A 17,769-nucleotide genomic window follows, 5' to 3' on the forward strand; every position below is an offset into this window, starting at 1 on the left:
ATATTTTAATTTTAGAGTTACATCATACAATAATAATGCCCAGCTGTAAGAAATGTGGAAGTTGGTATTCTACTGGCCTCAAAAATATACGAAGTTCACAATATCGCAGCGTATGGCTAGAAGCCACGAATCATCAGAGGAGCTGCTCGCAACAAAACTTTGTCAGAAAAAAATTGTTTAGCAGAAATAGAAATACAGAGTGACATTGTAAGATACTCTTTGAAGATGCAATCGCAATTTTCAATCCTGGTGAGACCGGCTTTGTCTTAGTCTTAAAAAACAATATTCCTAAGAAATTCAAAGCTTTGGCCAAATGTGCGCGTGAAGACTGGTTATACGGATTTTGTAAATGACATCGGAAAATATTGAGCTTGCGTTCACCAACCGGCACTTCTTTTGACCGTGCAAAAGGATTCACACGTCAAAGTGTGTCTTCGTTTTTCAACTTGCTGACAACTCGTATTTGGAACGATGACGAAACAGGGCTGTCAGTAGAGCAGTCCCGGCAACCAAAGGTTATTGTACAAAAAGGAAAAAGACAAATAGGCGCCATGACTTCCGCGGAACGCTCATTGCTTACAACGATTATAACATATATGAGTGCTGTCGGATCTTTTGTGCCTCCATATTTGATTTTCCCAAGAAAGAAAGAATTGCAATTCACTCCTTATGGAGGAGGAACGAAATCATCGTCGTTGATTGTAAAGTAAACGAATCATATGGACCTTAAAATTGTGGTATAGGGAAAATAGGGTGGTTGTCAACCGATTTCGCGAATTTTCAAACTGTAGTATAAGTATGCCAGGTTGCTGGTGTTTTTCCTTACTGAAATAACCTTTGTATGGGAGGTAGGCATGGTTATAATCCGATTTCCTCCATTTTTAGCCTGTACATATATGGAAATATCGAAAGGAGATAACAATTTTTTCTTTTATAACTTTATTATTATGTTATGGCTCTTTATGTGTTTTCGGTTTCCGCCATTTTGTGAGCGGTGGCAGTGGTCCGAGATATCTCAATTTTTACTCAAGTTACAGCTTGCACAGACGGACAGACGGTCGGACGGACAGACAGACATTCGTAATTGAACTCCACTCGTGACCCTGATCACTTTGGTATATATAACCCTATATCTAACTCGTTTAATTTTGGGTATTACATGCAACCGTTATGTTTACAAAACTCTTAGTAACTTTGTTTATACTCCATTCAAATAACAAGGAAATGAAGATTATATCCATATTTTGAGTTGTATAGTAACTATATCCCATAATTAATAATATTTTTTTTTTCCAAAAAACTACTTTTCGAACTTCGAAACCAAATATTTCGACTTTGGAGGCTAACTATGAAAATCGGATAATATTCATTTTATAATTATCACTCAATCTCCCAGTAAATAAATTTTAATGAAAATTCTATAACTCGAAGTCTCTCTAACGTGAAGTTTTTTTGTGAATTATGGTGATTCGAGTTAGAGAAGTTCCACTGTATATCCCATAATTAATAATATTTTTTTAACAAAAAAACTAGTATTCGTACTTCGAAACCAAATCTTTCGACTTTGGAGGGTAACTTCGAAAATCGGAGAATATACATTTTTTACTTATCACTCAATCTTCCATTAAAATTAAGTTTAGTCCAATACCCAACCGAGTTTTGTACAGTGTTATTTATACGATTTTTAACAGAGTTTTAGTACACTCATATTATTATTACATATGTATATTCTATTTACAACAGTTTTTATTTGAATGACCGTGGTTTCCAAGAATACTGTGGCTACGATCCACTTTTTGTATTTCTACACAGACATATTCCACAAAAATATTAAACAAGGTCGCCCAAATGCCCACCATAGTTGTAAGTACTATATGTATTAACAAAATACACACATATATATATACATAAATATAAATATATAAAGATATTTCAATTTATGCGGAAGTTTGCAAGCTGATGATGACTGTAGGCATCTTCATCTGTGTCCCGACATAAATATTTTCTGGGCACCTAATAAGCATTGCTAAAAATTTACCTTTTTTTCTATTATTTAGTTGTTGATTCATCTCTTGAAGAAATTCTAAATTGGCCTTTTGCCAGTGTATTTATTTATGCTTGAAAATCTGCTGTTATATATGTACGAGTGTGCACTTTTGGTGGAATTCACCCAAATTTATTTTGTTTTTACGCTTATACGAAGACAAACGTATATATTATATTATATACATACATATATATTTTACTACATACACATGTACAGGAAAGCATTAACGCATACATTTATGTAAAAAAAAACTATTTTACCACTTGTAAGCTGGTAAATGCCTAAAAATTCCATTGTGTCTATACAATTCTTAAGGTAAATTGGTAATGATTGATAATCGTATGCTTGAGAAAATTCAATTTATCCATCTTTGACATTATTATTATCGAGTTTTTAAATACTATAACTATGATATTTCTAAAAATAGTTTAAAAAAGGAAATCAAATTAAATTTACACTATTATTGGTCACAAATATGTGAGTATGTTTGTATGTATGCAGGCATTTTATTGAATGATCTAAAAATATAAATAAAAACTAGCAGTAAACAAGTAGAGGAGAACGATCTCATGCCAAAAAGCCCTGCTATATATAGAAAATTCACCTTTCACAGAATTACTGAAAATATTTAGCCTAATTGGTAGGGTAAGAAATAATTTAAATACCCACGATATACATGAGTATGGTACTGAGATAGAAATTTTATGTTATCTGTGATAACGGTAAAAAAAAAAATATGTATAGAAAGACTTTGGTTTGTTAGAAGTATTTTAACATTTTATATATGCTAATTACAATTTTTTTGTATTTTGATTTTTATTACAATCGATTTTTATAAAATTTTTATACTCTCGCAACAAAGTTGCTAAAGAGAGTATTATAGTTTTGTTCACATAACGGTTGTTTGTAACACCCAAAACTAAACAAGTTAGATATAGGGTTATATATACCAAAGTGATCAGGGTGAAGAGTGGAGTTCAAATCCGAATGTCTGTCTGTCCGTCCGTCCGTCTGTGCAAGCTGTAACTTGAGTAAAAATTAAGATATCTTGATGAAACTTGGCACCATAGGAAGGTTGAAAATGAGCAAAATATGACCACTCCTACGCCCACAAAATGGCGAAAACCGAAAACACATAAAGCCATAAATTAAGCTATTGAAATAAAATTTAGTATGAAGGAGTTCACTATGAAGGGGCATATTTAAATGTAATTTTTTTGGGGAGGTGAACGTGGTCCCGCCCCAAATAGGTATTTTGTACATATCTCGCAAACCAATAGAGCTATATAAACCAAACTTTCTGCAGTCGTTTTTTTTAGGCATTTCTTAATACAGTCCAAAAATTAAAGAAATCGGATAATAACCACGCCCACCTCCCATACAAAGGTTAGGTTGAAAATTACTAAAAGTGGGTTAACTTGCTAAGGAAAAACGTCAGAAACACTAAATTTCACATAAGAGATGGCAGATACAAGCTACACTAAGATTTTTTTACAAAATGGAAAATGGGCGTGGCATCGCCCACTTATGGGTCAAAAACCATATCTCAGGAACTACTCGACCGATTGCAATGAAACTTGGTTTGTAATAGTTTCCTTACATCCCAATGATATGTTGAGAAAATAGGCCAAATCGCTTCACAACCACGCCTACTTCCTTTATACCAGAACTTTGAAGACGATCTGAATCGTTTACTTTACAATATATAAAGTAAGCACTAGTGAAGATATCGGTGCAGAGCTTTGCACAAATAGTGTGGCAGCCCCATTCTAAAAATCGCCGAAATCGGACCATAGGTTTTTAAGGCCCCATATATATTATGGTTTCCAACTTTCAATGGACTTTATACAATATACATATATGACGAATATGTAGGTCAAATTGTGTATTACATAATATAAATAAAGTTAAATAAATAAATTGCGAGAGTATAAAATGTTCGGTTACACCCGAACTTAGCCCTTCCTTACTTGTTTATTATAAAATTTTATTATAAAAAAATCAAAAATAAGATTCAGTTAGTTGATTGATTTAAATCAATTAGCTTTCCAAGTACAAATACCAGGCCCCAGCTAAGCAGATATGGTTCAAATTACTTCTATAAGATGCATGCTGGCATTTGTATGTATATACATACATACGTTGTATATTCATAGACAATTACTTTAGTGTGATTATCCGCTCAACCCAATATTTTGAATGTTTATTACGGTTGCTAGGCGGGAACTACCAAATAAAATATACTAGATACATGCACTGAGAACAAAGAAATATTAGCTACAATTGAAATTGAAACTGCAGCTCCGATCCCGTTTAACTCTTTAGAAGTTGATCTTACTAGAACTGAATTCAAATTAAACTCAGTATGTCTAAATTTAAATAAATTATACCCTTCTTCTCGTACGTCATTTAAACTGATGTCAACTTTAAACAACAATTTTGTTAATTAAATGGTTTTTGTTATAAACTTTGTTGTCAGTATACTGACAAAGTTATATTTTATTTGTTTTTATGGTTCTTCTAAAGTTCAGTAGTCCATCTTATAATTAAGGGGGGTATGGGATAAAATTTTTTTAAAAATATTTTTTTTTTTATTTGTTAAATCGAATGTACAACTATTTAAGAATGTTGTCTCAAAATTTCAGCTCATTCGGAGAACGATGGAAGTCACCACCGGCCCAAGTGCTCACGAATATGTAAAAAGATTTGACGAATCCCAAAACTTTGAACGCGTTTTTCTCGAAACGCCTTTTCTGAAGTCGGTGTCCACGATAACTCAAAAAGTTATTCACCGATCATATTGAAATTTTGCACACTTGTGCAACATAGAATTGACTCCCAGCCAACGGTCCCATTTTATTTATTTTTTGCTTCTATTCGATTTTACAGCCACAAAATGGCGCATTTTTAGGGCTAAAAATGTACTTTTTACCTTCACCGACCGTTGAAAAAATTAAAAAAAAAAAATTCTTTTAAAAGGGCACCGTTGGCTGGGAGATATACTTCTAAAGAACTAATTTTTTTTTATCCCATGTGTTTCAGATGATTCTACGATCTTATATCCGGGACACCGCAATGTGCGGAATTCCGTTGAGTGCCTACTTCAAGTGGCTGCAACTTCGTTGATTTTCGACATTTTGTAAAACTGATTTTTTGTAAAACATATTTGAAATGTCACTGAATAATATGATAATAAAAATATTCAGTAGTTTTCTCAAAAAAAATCTTCAAAAACGCTTTTTTTTGGCCCGTTATCCCATACCCCCCCTTAAAGTTATGCTATAAGAACTCTAAAAGACTTTTATATGAATATTATTCGACAGCTAAAAATAAGTTTTTATGAAAAGAAATATAAATTTAATTGTTTAAGAACTAAAAGTATAGTTAAAGTGTTTAAAATATAAACTCTGTGTTTAAGATCATACCCGCCAAAAACTAAAGGAAAACTGACATCATTATTCAGCAATGTTTTCCCAATTAAAACAAACGCCTTGAACATGACAATACATATAAATGTATGTATATACCCAGCAGATTTTAGGATGATCGTTTGAGATCTCCTGGATTAATCTTTTAGGAGATATCCTATACTCCCTATTACTCCTAATACTCGTGTATAAATACACGTAAAATTGTATACTCGTTTTTATACTCTCGCAACCTGTTGCACAGAGTATCATAGTTTTGTTCACATAACGGTTGTTTGTGTCACCAAGAAATATAAGAGTTAGATATGGGGTTATATATACATATATGATCAGGATGACGAGTAGATTTGAAATCCGGATGTCTGTCCGTCCGTCTGTCCGTCTGTCCGTGCAAGCGATAACTTGAGTAAAAATTAAGATATCTTAATGAAACTTAGAACACATGTTCCTTGGCACCCTGCCACGCCCACAAAATGGAGGAAACCGAAAACCTATACAGTGTCATAACTAAGCCATAAATAAAGTTATGAAAATGAAATTTGGAACATAGGATCCCATTAGGGAGGGGCACATTTGGATGTAATTTTTTTGGAAAAGTGGGCGTGACCCCGCCCTCAAATAAGTTTTTTTGTATATAACTCGCAAACCAATAAAGCTATATAAGCCAAACTTTCTGCAGTCGTTTCTTTTAGCCATTTCCTTATACAGTCCAAAAATGAAAGAAATCGGATAATAACCACGCCCACCTCCCATACAAAAGTTAGGTTGAAAATTGCGAAAAGTGGGTTAACTCCCTAACGAAAAACGCCAGAAACACCAAATTTTACATAAGAAATGGCAGAACAAAGCTGCACTGAGATTTTTTTACAAAATGGAAAATGGGCGTGGCGTCGCCCACTTATGGGTCAAAAACCATATCTCAAGAATTATTCGACCGATTTCAATGAAATTCGGTATATAACACTTTCTTGACACCCTGATGACACGGGTGGAATATGGGCGAAATCGGTTCACAACTACGTCTACTTCCCATATAACCCAATTTTGAATTCCATCTGATTCGTTCACTTTATAATGTATTCATAAGGAACCAATGAAGCTAGCGGAATAAAACTTTACACAAATACTGTATTTGAGCTGTGACATCACTTGTGGAAAAATTGTCAAAATCGAACCATGACTTTTCAAGGCCCCTGATATCAAACATGAAGAACTCAGTGCCTAAGGTTAATTTTTCACCGAAAATATAGGTAAATCCCTCAGATATTTTAATGTAATTCATTCCCTCTGAATTTTTTTCTTATAACAGTTTCTCTCTGTACCTGAAATGGTAAAAATCGGGTCATAACTTCCCCCAGATCCTATATACCTAATTATAAGTAATATTAAATTAAGTGATCGTATAGTCTTCGATACATTGTATCTTGGTGGTGAAAACGAGTGAAATAGGTTTAGGAATTACCTCAGTCCCCATATACTATTTATGATGATTTTCGTTATTCTATTGAACTTTATGCCGAATATATGGGTCGAATTGTGTTGTCTTTATAAAATTACATCAATAAATTGCGAGAGTATAAAATGTTCGGTTACACCCGAACTTAGCCCTTCCTTACTTGTTAACATTGCTGTCATTGGAACAGGAGTACTCCTTTTAACCTAATGGAGATCTCTATGATTACTACTATAGGAGATCTCTATGATAAATCCTATATTATTTTCAACCTGCAATTATTTTAACAGAAACAAATGTTTATAACATTATTTTTTATTAAAGTTTTTTAATTAAATGCATAATTCTTCAATGCAACTTTTTTTTGGCTCCATCCCAATTCACTTTAAAGTGCAGGGACTCCGCAATCACTTCATCCAAAATTTTTGATAGGGGTCTCTTTGAAAATTTTTGCTTCAGATACGCCACCTATAATAAACTCAAACTGTTTAGTAACATCTTATCAAATGTATTTTATCATACTCACAATTTCTGCCTCAGGCTTATTCAAAAGCAAGGATTCTGTAGATGCTAAATCATTCATGTTTTTAATAGGAAATATCATTAATTCAATCTTCATCGGTGGAAATATGTCAATAATCCGCTCCAGGAGTATAGTGTTCTGCGCCGATCTTTTCTCTAGCTTCCGTATTCTTTGTTCCATGTTTTTCAATTTCATTAACACTTTCCACATCATTTTCATTTTGTGTATTATTATTTTGTTTTTTATATAAATTATTTAATTTTTTACTCACTAGGCGTTTTAAATGCCTTTTAGAGTACATTTAATTATAAATTTAAAATATTTAATACTCAATATATATGTAAAACACTTACGTCTGCACGCTTTAAAAAACACAGTTGAAATGAACAATTGCTTGAAGACAAAAATTAACAGTTATTATTTCCCGTTAAATTATAATTTTTGAATCAAAAGTACGATTTTTAAGCTACGAAAAATTAAAAAATCTCCTTTATTGCTTCTAAAGGGGGACAAAAGGAGATCAATACTGAAATGAAGTAAAAAAATCACAATAGAAGTATAAAATCTCATTTTTTGCTCCTAAAAGATGACAAAAAGAGGTCAACACTAAAATAAAATATAAAAAAAAAACACAATATAAGAACAAAATTAAAAAATCTCCCTTACTGCTCCTAATAGAGGTCAATAGGAGGACTCCTTCATTCCTCCTTTCAGGAGATCTCGCTTTTAAATCTGCTGGGTACAGTGGAACTTCTCTAACTCGAATAACTATATCCACAAAAAAACTTCCGAGTTATAGAATTTTCATTAAAACATAAATTTTTCAAAAACCTTGAAAATTTGGATTTATACACAGTTTTATTTATTCACTTTTGACGTCTGTATTCCGTGCCTTTGATATAAAATTTAAAATTTAAAAATCTGCCTCGATAGTAAAATTTTAAATATTGTATATATATATATATATGCCGAAAAGTTCGATTTATGGAAGGAAATTTGTATGAAATTGCACTTCAATTGCCAATTCTAGGGTTCGAGTTATGGAGAACTTCGAGTTAAGGAAATTTGTATCAAATTTAATTTCTAAACGCTATTGCCAATTTAAAAGTTTGAGCTATGGAAATCTTGGGGTTATAGAAGCTCGAGTTATGGAAGACCCACTGTAAATTATTTACACATTAATCATATTTTATAATACATACATAAATATTAAAAAAAAGAGCTAAAAATTAATTTAGAGAATTTGTGACCAAAATAAATCAAATAAAAATTGATGGTTTTAAAATAATTTCAGCAATACTGCATGCATACTACAGAAACTAATACCACTGAATTTATATCAAATTTTACATTGCTTTACCTAAATTTAAACTTTTGAACAAACAAAAAATGTATTTATCGTTATGACAACCCTTCTTGTAATGTTAGTGTTTTTGACTTCATCCAAGGTTACGCATTTTGTTTTAAATAAGAAGAAGTCGTTGCTAGATGGAATTCACCTGTGTTCATCAGATAAATCTTCCAAAACGTCTCATGCACAAATATCAGCTGATATCTTGCAAACTAAGATACGTACATCATCAGAGCGTCGGTAATAGTGATTCTAGGGTTATCAATATTCTTTTCGTCACTATCAATTAATTACACTAAACAATACAAGATACCAATTTTGTCAAAATCAAGGTTGCAGATACTTGTGTATTGTATTTAAAAGTCTCTCTTATAATAGCTTTAAAATTCGGAGACACAATCGCTTCTAATAAATCGTCTCAAAGATCTCAGCGTTTTTGTTCAACCGTCAGTAAAATGAACTACTTCAGTAGAATCTAACATAAATTTCCTAAACTAGGAGTAAATATCGGTTCAGATGGATTTATATTTATTGCAAATATCAGCATAATCGTGACCAAAAAATCTAAATGTATAGAAGAATTAAGCTAAAAAGAGAGTCACACGTTGATACGAAACTTATGGGATCTACACATTTTATAATCAGCACATTCTGATGAGAAAATGGAGAACATACTGACGAAAACTCATATCCACGGCTGTTTCCTATGCAACTCCATTTTAAATTCAATCAGTTCATTTGACTTTTTAATGCTAACTTATTCTATGACAACAAAATTAATTCCAGCAGTTTGAATTTTTTATGTTAAATATAACTGTTCTAGATTCTCCACTTTTCTACCCGCTATTTTTGGGAACTTTTTTCTATATCCCATCAAAGTGGTATAACCACTTGTTATTCTATTTTTTTATACCAGTATATAATAAATTTATACCAGCTGCTTGTTCGATTGGCCACTACTCAAAGATTGTTAAATCCACGAATATTATGTATACATAGAATTCACTTTAAAAGCTAAATTAGTTAAAGTCATATATACAGTGGAACTTCCATAACTCGAACTTCTATAACTCGAAGTTCTCTATAACTCTAGTTAATTAAATTAAACTGTATTTAAATCTATGTTTTCCAGTTTTTTGAAAAATTATATGTTTTAATGAAAATTCTATAACTCGAATTCTCTCTAACTCGAAGTTTTTCTGTGGATTATGGTGATTCGAGTTAGAGAAGCTGCACTTTAATTTGTTTTGTAATTATTTGGTTAAATTGTAATTGATTTATTTAATTAAGTTGTTATATGAGGAAATTAATAAGGATATACAAGTTATAGTAAAAGCCCTATAGAACGAGTAACCTGTTTAACCTAAAAACACAGGGGTAATAAAATTAATAGCCTGAACTAATGACAACAAGTGCTAGCCGCCTGCAGAGTATTTCTGATATTTACGTAAGAATATATTTTAGCTATTAAAGTAACATTTTTGATAAAAACTAATTGATGTAAATTTTTTTGAAAAACTTATTCTTCGAAAAAAAGTAAAAAATGTATATATCGAAAAATACTGAACTCTTATAACAACTGCCATTTGAGAAGAAAAATTTGAAATTATAATAGCTATATTCTGTAATTAATAATATATTTTGCAAAAAGTCCTTTTTTCGAATTTCGAATCCAAATATTTCGATTTTAGAGGCCAACTTCAAAAATCGGAGAATACAATTTGTTACTCAGAGCTCAATCTCCTGGAAAAATTTATTTTGGTTCAATACCCATGATAAATAAAAGTTTGGTGCATTTAAACCTAGTAAAAACAGTATGCTAGTTATATTTTTAAACTAACGGTAATAAAAAGGTAGGCACTTGTAAAAATACATTAAAATGCATTTATTATATAACTAAATTATGCTCGAATAACAAAATTATATATTGCATAAGTATATGTATGTGTGAATGTTATGCATAACATAAAAATATCATAATGAAAATAGTTTTGAGTTTCAGTAAAACGAAAAATATTTAAAAATGCAAAAAAAAAAATCAAAACAAAATATGTTATTGCACAACCGATTGTGCTACAATAACCAAGCCAACATATGTTTTATGCATACACACATACATACAGACATATATATAATATTGCAGATACATATATATATATAGATATATATACAAATGTTACTCAACCGATTGCGTACGGCGGCCGAATTCTTTTAGAATGCCACGGATTCGATTCCTAGATTCTTTTTTAGGGTGTGGGAGAGTAAAAGTGTTCGTGCGCCATACATCTATATGTATGTATGTATGTGTGTACATAAAAAAAAATTTTTAATATACAAGAGGTGTATCTACGCATAGCTAGCATATAGCATACTTTGGTGCCGTAGGTGCTTTCGCCCGAAATTAAACTACATTCAACAAATAGCAAAAACAATTCAAAATAAAAATAAAATTCGAAAAAAAACGAAAATAAAGCGTCTAAACATTATTGGATGCTTTCAAAACCACTGACGAAATTTCGTTTTCGTTGGTACAGAATTTTCGATCAACCCAACACAGTGAAGTATACACAAGCAACTACAACAAATTTACTAAAAGATCTACTTATATATCTATATATATGTATGTATATAGCAGGTTCTGAATACTAAAAGTATATACACCAGCTCGCGCAGTGCGATCGAGTGAAGCACTAAAACTGAGAAGAAGAAGAAGCAGAATGAAATTCAATTTTAAAATTAGATTTTCTTCGAGCATCAAAGCATCAAAAAATGCGCAGAAAAAGTACGCGCATACGGGCGCACACAAACACAAACACACACGAACACTTGTCAAAACACCGTGATATACGCACCTAGACGTGAAATCTATGTCGGCTTGTGTACTCGATACAGGCATGAAAGTGGCCAATATACCCCACCGTGCAGCCGGGCAAACCACAGCATGGCTACTAAAAAAGGTAGCACGAATATGTGCACACGAATGGGTAAAACCGACGTGGCATACGAGCTGGCATATGCGCATGTATGCGGTTCGGCAATGCAGGCCGAAGGCTGTAATAATATAAGATGGCGCTATATTAAACCGAAGCGGCGGTGAGGGGGAGCTGGAGGTGGCACATACATTGCCCGCATTATGGATGTGTTGGTGTGCGCCGTTGGAATGCTTCGAGGCGCAAATTCTACAAAAGAACTAATGTCTTCCCGATAAAATCAGCCAGAACACTCAGTGTGCTCTGACCGCTCGATCCGTTTAGACAGCAAAGAAAACAGTTCAGCATCATGGTAAGGATACGCTAGGGGACTAACTAGCCTGTGGACTTTGTGTGTTCAGAGCAAAGGATATTTGAAACAAATACAAAAATTAATTATTGTTGAAAATGTACAAATAATTACACAAAAACAGTAAAGTGAATCAAGTAATGCACGCAAAATTTATGGAATTCGGTCAAAGTAATGTTGGAGAAGAAGTGAATTCGTATAAAAATAGAGTTTTTGAAGTGAAATTAGTGCGCAACGCTAACGGTTAATGCAATATTGCAAATGCATGAACAGTGAAATTGAATGAAAAATTCTAAACGAAAATAACCATAAATGAAAATAATATTTTTTCGAAACCATTTTTTCGAAATCATTTTTTTTCAAAACTATTTTTTCGAAATCATATTTTCGAAAACATGAAATTAAATGAAAAATTCTCATAAAAATAAGCATTTTCATATTTTTATATGAAAATAATTTTTTCGAAAACATTTTTTCGACATCATATTTTCGAAAACATGAAATTAAATGAAGAATTCTCACAAAACAAGCATTTTCATATTTTTATATGAAAATCATTTTTTCGAAAACACTTTTTTCGAATATATTTTTTCGAAAATATTTTTTTCGAATATATTTTTTCGAAAACATTTTTTTTCGAATATATTTTTTCGAAATTATTTTTTCGAAATTAAATTTTTTCTTAAATAATTTTTTTCGAATCCAATTATCGAGTATATAATCTAGAAGAAATTTTAAGTGATTAATCGCCTTATAACACGCATCTTAGCTGTACTCAGGCATACGTGTCTATACTATAACGAAATCGGTCTGCGTTACTCGATTGTTTCATTCCATGTTACTATAAATGGAATTCGTAATACGATCTAGCTATACATACACACACACACACTTATAATGTGAAGATCAGCGGTGGCCTAACTAAATGGTTGGCATAGATTTGAAATTGCGTAATTATTTCAAGATTTTGAACAAATTGTTTCGAAATTAAAAAAAATTAATTTTCAAACTTTTATTTTTATACATTTTTCAACATTTTTAAATTTCAAAATTTTTTAATTTTCCAAAATTTTTAAATTTTGAATAATATTTTCAAAAATTTAAAAAATTTGTAAAATATTTTAAAACAATTCGAATCCTTTTTCTTTTTTAAATTTAATCACTTACTGATAACCTTTCATCCCTTTTCAATACTTTTTTCACTACTGTATGCAGTAGCGCTGCATTTACCGTTAACCTTTACTGAATTTTGTGTAAATATTCGAAATTTTTTCTAATTAATTGCAAATTTTTCGTTTGCATTGATAATTTTTCAAGACCTAGTCCCTAATCATAACAACTTTTCCATATCCATATAGGCCGATGAGAAGAAGAAGGTTAAGAAGAAGAAGACCAAGGAAGAGGGAGGTGCTTCTGAAACCGCTTCTGAAGCCGCATCTGAGGCGGCAACCCCAGCACCAGCTGCCACTCCAGCTCCAGCCTCAACCACTGGATCGAAGAGAGCGTCAGGTGGCTCACGTGGCTCAAAGAAATCGAAGCGCGCTGGTTCCAGCGTGTTCTCTGTTTTCTCACAGAAACAGATTGCCGAATTCAAGGAAGTAAGTATTGCACAAATGTGACAGTTACATGCTCTATATTTTTTCGACTACCTTTTACGCTCAATTACCGTGAAACAGTTACTAATACCCGCCTTTTATCAAATCTTTTTTTCCTCGCGTAGGCTTTCCAACTAATGGATGCCGACAAGGATGGCATCATCGGCAAGAACGATTTGCGCGCCGCTTTCGATTCCGTTGGCAAAATCGCCGCCGACAAGGAATTGGACCAGATGTTGGGTGAGGCCTCCGGCCCCATCAACTTCACCCAATTGTTGACCCTGTTCGCCAACCGTATGGCCTCATCAGGTGCCAATGATGAAGATGATGTTGTCATTGCCGCTTTCAAAACATTCGATGTCGATGGTCTCATTGATGGTGATAAATTCCGTGAATCACTCATGAACTTCGGTGATAAATTCAGCGCCAAGGAGTGTGACGATGCCTGGGATCAGATGGTCATTGATGATAAGAATCAAATCGATACCGCCGCTCTTATTGAGATGCTCACCGGCAAGGGTGAGGAAGAAGAGGAGGAAGCCGCCGCATAAGCAACTATGCAAGGCAAATAGCTAGCGCAGCAGCAGCAACAACAACAGTAGCAGCAGCAGCAAGCAAATAAGTAAAATTATTATTTATTATATAAAAAATAACCTTAATACAAAACACTAAGATCCTGTTTTGAAAACCAAAAAAAAAAATGTATCTTTACTTTTTTAAAAAAAATAATTAACAACAACATACTTTGTGTGTAAAAAAAATTACGCATTCAGTTATTATTGCAAGAAACGACCACAACTTTTCTTCAGAAAAAACAACAACAACAAACAAACGAAATTATCCAAAAATTAGTCCCTACTACTAGTTGAAAAGTTGAAAAGCAACAACAACAACAACAGCAAAAAGTGAAGCGCCGCACCAAAGAAAAATTTCGTTTCCAACACGCTTTTGGTGCGCATGTCCAACAACAACTGGCAGTTTAGTGTTTTCTTAGTTGATAATTTAAATTTTATAAAAACAAAAAACACCAAAAAAAAAAAAAATCAAAATAAGAAAAATCAACAAAAAACTTGAAAAACTGAAAATTTGCGTAGATTTTTATTTGTTGTAGTAGTAGCGCGGCACATGCGCCACCTCTTTTCATCCAAACAAACAACCAACAACAGCAATCAACAGTTTAGGGACTTATCTTTCAAATGTGTCACATACACAATGGGTATTTCAGCATAGGTTAAAGGCCATTAATTACTAGTAAACTAGTAACTCATTAGTAATATTACATGTATTTTGTTATTTAAACTTTAAACGAGTATAAGCTTAGTATAGGTAGACAAACAAACAAGAAATGAAGTACCACAAAAACGTCAAATCATACAAGAAATTTTAATCAAAAAAACTAACAGCTCATCTATCATACAGCTATATATATATACATAAAAAATAATATAAAAATGCTTTTCGCCTAAATATTTATTTTAACACATATATATATATACATGCAATAACACACCAAAACCCCAATTATCAAACGAAAATATAACGAAATGTACGCATGAAACCTAAGTTATAAGTGCTTAACCTTCCCCTTCATGTATATATATATTTAACTATATATTTATATATATTATATTTATATGTTTTTTTTTCCAGAAGTTCTATATTTATTCATACGTATCCTAACCTAAAATTATAAGTTTTTTTGTAGTTCAATTTTTTTGATTGTTCATATCCTTATCCCTATCCGTTTTATGTTACTTTGAACTACTTAGTTAGAAAATTTATGCACCCTTATCCTATCCGTGTATGTTTATTGAACTTCTATATGCATATATATATATTATATATTCAACCGTTATTATATTATATATAAACGAAATGTGTTTTTTGATTACTAACCCCCCAAACTTGTTCATTGAATATGACGTTTATACTAGTTAAACTTATTTACTAAAACACACGCACATTATATTGTCTTTTAAATAATTTATGAATTATGAAAAAAAATTTGAAAATATATAAATAACTTATTGCAACACTGCATATATACATATATAAACTTAATTGATTTATGTCGATTTTCTTTCAATTTATCAAAGACTTAAAACAAAGTTATTTACATAAAAACGTTCAAGTTTCAGTTAAAGTTTTTAAACAATTTTTCAATAAATATTTATCTATTTAACACTGTTAAAGTGTGACATCCCTTGGAGAACTTATATATTATAATGCAATTAAATATGAATTAATAAAAAAATATTTAAAAAAATTTCTTAAAAAAAAATTACAAAAACAATATGCATGTTTATATATATATATTTCATAACTAATAACAAATTTATTTAAATACCAATTTAAAGCTACTAACACACACACGCAAGTGTATATTAATGCGTTTATATATATAACTCTATATACATATATACGTATTTATATAACCGTAAAAAAAATTTTTTGAAATTTTATGCACTAATCACTTACATACTTGTGTTTGTATATACGTTTCTAAACAAACAAACAAAATGTAGAAAAAAAAAACAAAACAAAAACAACTATTAGCTATTATATGAAAAGAGAAAAAACTTTATGAAGCCTTATTATATTATTCTTAATATTTATTGACAACAAACTATCACTGAGTGTTATTGAAAATTCTATATAAATAATTATATAGCAACATATATATTTAAAAAAAAATTAAAAATTAGTTATATATTTGATTGGCGCATATATACATATATAGAGGTGTGTATATGTGCTACTAACCGTTAAACATTTGCAAACAAATGCATATATATATATTTACTAACAAAAAAATAAAATACTTAAAAATTATATTACACTCACAAGCAAGCAAACAACGAACATTTTTTTGAAAAAAACAACAACAACAACAAAAAAGTAATATGAAAAAATTATAAGTGTTTTATTGCAAGTGTATGCATGCATATATATGTATATATTTATATATATTTATTTATATATATTTATATATTACATATATATATTTGTGCATATACTTATATTATTTACAACAAATAACAGTACTTATATGTACTTATTATGAAAAAAAGAGCGGCAAAACCGAACGAGATGCTACTATACAGTATCAAAAAAGCGCGAATTCTAAACGCATAACTCGAATATATAATATATACAACTATTTACTAAGCATAAATAAGCACACGCTAGTCCCTCGATTGTTATTTGCGCATACACAAACAACTAACTGTATGTATATATTGTAAAATAACTAACCGTACTTGTACTTGTACTAATGTTGCCACACTTGGTTTTACGTGCAAATACAATACACTGTTATTCAAACTGCAAACGAAAAATGTTACGGTTTGACAACGAAACATACACACACACACACACACCGTATATACATTGCAAGCAAAAAGCAACAAACAACAACAATATTTAAAGGGCAGCGCAACAGTTTATGCTACAGTTTATATAGAGTTGAAAGTTTGATTTTTTTGAGTACGCGCATACTTCTGATAAACTATCAAAGTAACTATTTAAACTTATTCATTTATGCAATTCAAAACAAAATATCCCCCTTATATACATATTTATTTATACTATATATACATATATGCTACATTGCTATGTATATGTATATATATACATACAATTACATATAATGCAACACTAGCTACATATATTAAACACTTAATAGCAAAAAAAAACCATTTAAACATTTTTAATATACATATATAAACCCCAACAAAATGAACGACGAAATTTTTAAGTATATAAAAAAAAATATATATATCTTTATCTACATATATATTAGTTTGTAGCTATATTCATATAATTATACAAATTGAGAAAGAGGGCTAAAATCATGACATATTATATTATGACTCTGACTTTTATAGACAAATTGTTATTGGAAGAAAAGAGAAGAAACTTAGAAAACAAAAAAAAAATCAACAACAACAACAACAGTTGTAAAACATCTGACAACTGTACATAATAGAAAAATGATATCCATAATGGGATGACTTTAAAAACAAAATCAAACAAAAAATACTAAAACAAGCTGAATAAAACAACTTAAGTCATCTATAGAACAGCAAAAGAA

The 17,769-nt window shown here is 31.0% G+C and overlaps 2 protein-coding genes across 2 annotated transcripts; one reads left to right on the forward strand and one right to left on the reverse strand.

Annotated features, from left to right (window-relative positions):
- Positions 1-7,276: 7,276 nt before the first annotated feature.
- Positions 7,277-7,734, reverse strand: LOC128922055 (uncharacterized). Its single transcript, XM_054231461.1, has 2 exons — positions 7,455-7,734; positions 7,277-7,396 (listed from the first exon to the last, which is right to left on the reverse strand). Exons 1-2 carry the CDS (start codon positions 7,668-7,670, stop codon positions 7,277-7,279), a joined length of 336 nt encoding a protein of 111 aa, XP_054087436.1. The 5' UTR covers positions 7,671-7,734.
- Positions 7,735-12,045: 4,311 nt separating this feature from the next.
- LOC105209473 (myosin regulatory light chain 2) lies at positions 12,046-14,574 on the forward strand. The gene is made up of 3 exons (XM_011179888.3): positions 12,046-12,084; positions 13,440-13,679; positions 13,802-14,574. Exons 1-3 carry the CDS (start codon positions 12,082-12,084, stop codon positions 14,225-14,227), a joined length of 669 nt encoding a protein of 222 aa, XP_011178190.1. The 5' UTR covers positions 12,046-12,081; the 3' UTR covers positions 14,228-14,574.
- Positions 14,575-17,769: the final 3,195 nt, after the last annotated feature.

The sequence above is a fragment of the Zeugodacus cucurbitae genome, chromosome 2, assembly GCF_028554725.1.
Source record: "Zeugodacus cucurbitae isolate PBARC_wt_2022May chromosome 2, idZeuCucr1.2, whole genome shotgun sequence".
NCBI lineage: Eukaryota > Metazoa > Arthropoda > Insecta > Diptera > Tephritidae > Zeugodacus > Zeugodacus cucurbitae.

Coding starts and splice junctions, on each gene's coding strand:
- LOC128922055 (XM_054231461.1), bottom strand. CDS start 7,670: ATGAAAATGATGTGGAAAGTGTTAATGAAATTGAAAAACATGGAACAA. Junction 7,397..7,454: donor ATAAGCCTGAGGCAGAAATT/GTGAGTATGATA, acceptor AGTTTATTATAG/GTGGCGTATCTGAAGCAAAA.
- LOC105209473 (XM_011179888.3), top strand. Junction 13,680..13,801: donor AGATTGCCGAATTCAAGGAA/GTAAGTATTGCA, acceptor TTCCTCGCGTAG/GCTTTCCAACTAATGGATGC.